Raw genomic sequence first — 3,951 nt, 5'->3', positions numbered from 1 at the left:
TGTGTTTGGGGGGGGTTCAAAGGAACCACATCACTTCACTTCAACCTCACTGCACAGACGCTGCCACCTGCACCTGTGTATTATTCATGCAGGGGATGAATTTCTTAATTTATACTTTGCAACTGGATTTAGCAATAAGGAAATACTACTGATTTTAGCCCAGAATCACCAGATTATCATCAGCATCTGGACTTTGAAAAGACATTGCCATGAAATTGGATCAATTCAAAAGAAAATAACATCTTGATCTGGATGAGATTATTGTGTTACATCAAGTTTTTTTCTTTGAATATTGGCCTTCATTTATATAATTTTATTTTAAGTTTTATCTTCAGTGGCCCTAATATGCCATCACACTCTAATGTATTCTTTCCACTGTGTTTGAACAGGAAGTGGTCCCATTCAGCTGTGGCAGTTTCTGCTGGAGCTCCTCACAGACCGCAGCTGTCAGTCCTGTATCAGCTGGACAGGAGATGGGTGGGAGTTCAAGCTGACGGACCCTGATGAGGTACATAATGCTTCGAGGTTGAGATGTCAAACATTCTAACATTTAGGGAAGTACATGTTTTCTAATGTTACCACAGTCAGATGAGAAGACCAATATTCAGCCCATTCTTACTCTTAAACTGACAAACACCATCACTTTTGCAGTGCTTTTGGCATGAGATCCTGAGAACGCGACAGGACAGAAGCGTTCATGGTATTTTTATATGCCGGTGGATTGCCAAATGGTACCTGCCGCGTCCTCATGATTCGTGTTTGGTCTGCGTCAGTTGAGGAGATGGCTGGATGGAATCTGTTGCATCTGCACAATATGCTGTTAAATGGTGTCAGGTTGAGACGCTGCCCTTAATGACATAATATATGGAGCACAAGGGTCCCTCTAGATAACAACCCTGGACTTACATACAGGAGTCTGGTGTTTGCTTCCTGTCTGAATGTGATGTTTTTTCTACACAACCTTACTATGTGCCCTTGTATGGAGGATGTTTTTGATTGACCACGTTAATCCCACCATGTGCATTTGTTGACATCATGGTAACGCCATCCCGCAACGTCAACAGCAGACAGAGTAGAAAATGTACGTACATACATATAATATATATAATAGGATATGTAGATGCAGAAGTCCCCTGTATGGCGGCAACATGTGATAACATGTATCAGGAACAATGTACAGTCTCACTCTTCAATGAGATGCATGGATATATGCAATCCTCATCATCATTATTTTAGAGCTGTGTCCTTGCTGTTGAGCTGTGGAGTAAAGCTGTAGCTGTGTGTCCAGGTGGCCCTGCTGTGGGGTCAGAGGAAGAACAAACCCAAGATGAACTATGAGAAGCTAAGCCGCGGCCTACGATACTACTACGACAAGAACATCATCCGCAAGACGGCTGGCAAGCGCTACGTTTACCGCTTTGTCTGCAACCTGCAAGGCCTACTGGGATATGAGCCCGGGGAGCTGCACGCCATGTTGGACATCAGTAGCAAGAACCACTAATGAGTTCAATGAACACTGGCAAGAAGAGGAGAGACACTTTTTATAGTTTATAACTTTTTATTTGTTTTCATATTTATGTGTGTGTGTGTGTGTGTGTGTGTGTGTGTGTGTGTGTGTGTGAGAGAGAGAATTCTGTGGTTGTCTGCTAATATATGTTCTGACCCGTCATGGGTAAAAAATTGCACTTTATATTGACTGTTGTGATTTTCAAACAATAAAAGCACAGCAAAGTCATTTATGTCATTAATTCCTTTTGTGAATCATTAAGACTGATGTTATTGCTCCAATACACTGTACTCCATATAAAACTGAGCTTTTCTAAAAGAATAAAAGTTGTTTTTTAAATGTTGACGTGTAGAATTCAACAATTCACGTATGTATGTGTAATGTTAAAAGGCAAGTGTGTTCCACGTAGTGCACTGACACATGCAGGGCCCTGTCTGATACGTGGTTCAAAGCAGCACACAACGCAGCACAATCATTATTGCTAGCTTCAGACTGACACAGTCATCATTTTTAAGCTGTGCTGGAACTAGCAATATTTGCCCTTGCCTTTTAGTAATTATATTTTACATTTATGGTAATATGAACAAAAAAAATTGCTTATGAGAAATCAACATCGACAAAGAACTTAGCTAAAAACCAACAATAATAATAACAATTTAAAAAATACAAAGAAAATGTTCAAAAAAGTCTTCTCTTTCTTTCTTCTGTTTTTTTGTACTGCGCCCTAAATGGCTTTAGCTTTTTATGCCTTTCTGCCTTAATGTCAAATATCAAGATAAATAAATAAATCTTTCTTTTCTTTAAAGAACACATTATTCAGATAGTAACGTTCGCCTACATAGACTGGTTCACAGCACCTGTACACTCTACTTTTTACACACACAGGGATGTGCTGATGGGTTGGGAATGGTTAAACATTGTTCACATCAGCCGAAGCACCAATGTTTTCAATCTGAACGCCCGTGATGCATTGTTATGGGCTTTCACACCAAAAGCATAAATTGAACATTGCACACAGCAAGTTCATTATTTCCAAAGGAGAGAGCAGCTGTGCAAACCACAGTGTCTCACACTACACTGATTTACAAAGTAGTCCGAACACAGGGCTGCAGCCGCAGAGAATCCCTGCCAGGAGGTGCTTTAACAGAGATCAGCTGGTGGTTGGACTAATGGAACATAATTGATGTATTCTCTCCTGCTCAGCCAACTCTGTCTGCCTTTCACTTCACTCTGTATGTGAAGTGGTCTGTGTGTGGGTGACTGGAATAGTCAGCTCCTGCAGAGAAATCAAGCGGTCTGGTTAAACATCTCTGACCACACACGGCTTGTTTATTGATTTATTGCCATCTAATTCCTAATACAGCAGGGGATTCATTTCTGCTCCTGTGGATTTAAGAATGACTCTTTTCAGTCCGACGCCGCACAGCTGGTGTATGATATGTACTCATGGAAAAAGTGCATGGGTTCTGTTTCCATTTAAGTTCCTCTAAAGAAGTGTAGAAATCCTGACATGACATGCTTTCTATTGACAGATGAATTTAAGGTTTTTTGACCATCTGTCCCATGTTTCTATTTTGCTTGAGTTACTCTGTGCTTTCTGAAAATTCAAAACTGAATACAGAGCTACACAAGACCCATGAAGGAGGGGCAGAATTAGCTGCATTTAGGCAAAACAAACAAATGTTTCATTCTCCAAAAATAATAAATAAATGTTGACATATCACCTTAAAGACTGTCCCAAACAAATGTCGACGATCATGAAAATCTTATCCTAGATCACACTGTGAGACATCCACGTCTGATGCAGAGGTTTAGCTAATCGGGTGAAGTAAAAATACTTTTTTTTTTTTACCTTGATTTGTCTGTTAGATTACACGCACCATTCATCATCCTCTTTCTCTCCCCCTTTCATGTTTGACCTTTCCTTTCCAATAAAGGTAAAAGACAAAAAAATCTAAGAAAACCCCCAAAATCTACTGAGTTACGTGCTTCTTACATGTGCACAGCATCCCTCTGGAAGTCTGAAAACAGCTCTGCTCTGCTCTCTGCTGTGTTCACATTATACAGAATGTCATTTACATTTGAACAAATACTTATATACTAATACTAATACTGTTTCATACCATTAATAAAAGGTGTGGAGTTGCCTCACACCAACGGGCCACTGACCAAGTGGAGGAAATTTGAAAAATTGGAGTTAGACCGGGTTGCAAACCTAGAAAACAGAGGCAACAGCTATTCTAGATGCCTTTTGGAGAAGACCACTTTAGATTATGTCTACATTTAGCTGTTTAAATTTTTAAAAGTCATTTTTGTGGCAAAATATGTTGCACCCACAGAGAAAAAAATACCTGAACAACTTAAAACAGCTAAATATCTTCTATGTCTTCTTTTCAGTTGGCAAATAACAAAACTGCATTAACACCAGCTGATTTTATGGTTTT

The 3,951-nt window shown here is 39.7% G+C and overlaps 1 protein-coding gene across 1 annotated transcript; it reads left to right on the top strand.

The window, feature by feature from the left end:
* Positions 1-389: 389 nt before the first annotated feature.
* Positions 390-1,501, top strand: LOC121963297 (protein C-ets-2-like; the record flags this gene model as incomplete). The annotated part of the gene is made up of 2 exons (XM_042513604.1): positions 390-508; positions 1,289-1,501. Coding segments are annotated over 2 exons (332 nt in total), but the record flags the coding sequence as incomplete, so codon positions are not given.
* Positions 1,502-3,951: the final 2,450 nt, after the last annotated feature.

The sequence above is a fragment of the Plectropomus leopardus genome, unplaced genomic scaffold, assembly GCF_008729295.1.
Source record: "Plectropomus leopardus isolate mb unplaced genomic scaffold, YSFRI_Pleo_2.0 unplaced_scaffold10764, whole genome shotgun sequence".
NCBI lineage: Eukaryota > Metazoa > Chordata > Actinopteri > Perciformes > Serranidae > Plectropomus > Plectropomus leopardus.
Note: the sequence above shows the minus strand (reverse complement) of the source record. Positions and strands in the feature narration are given on the sequence as shown.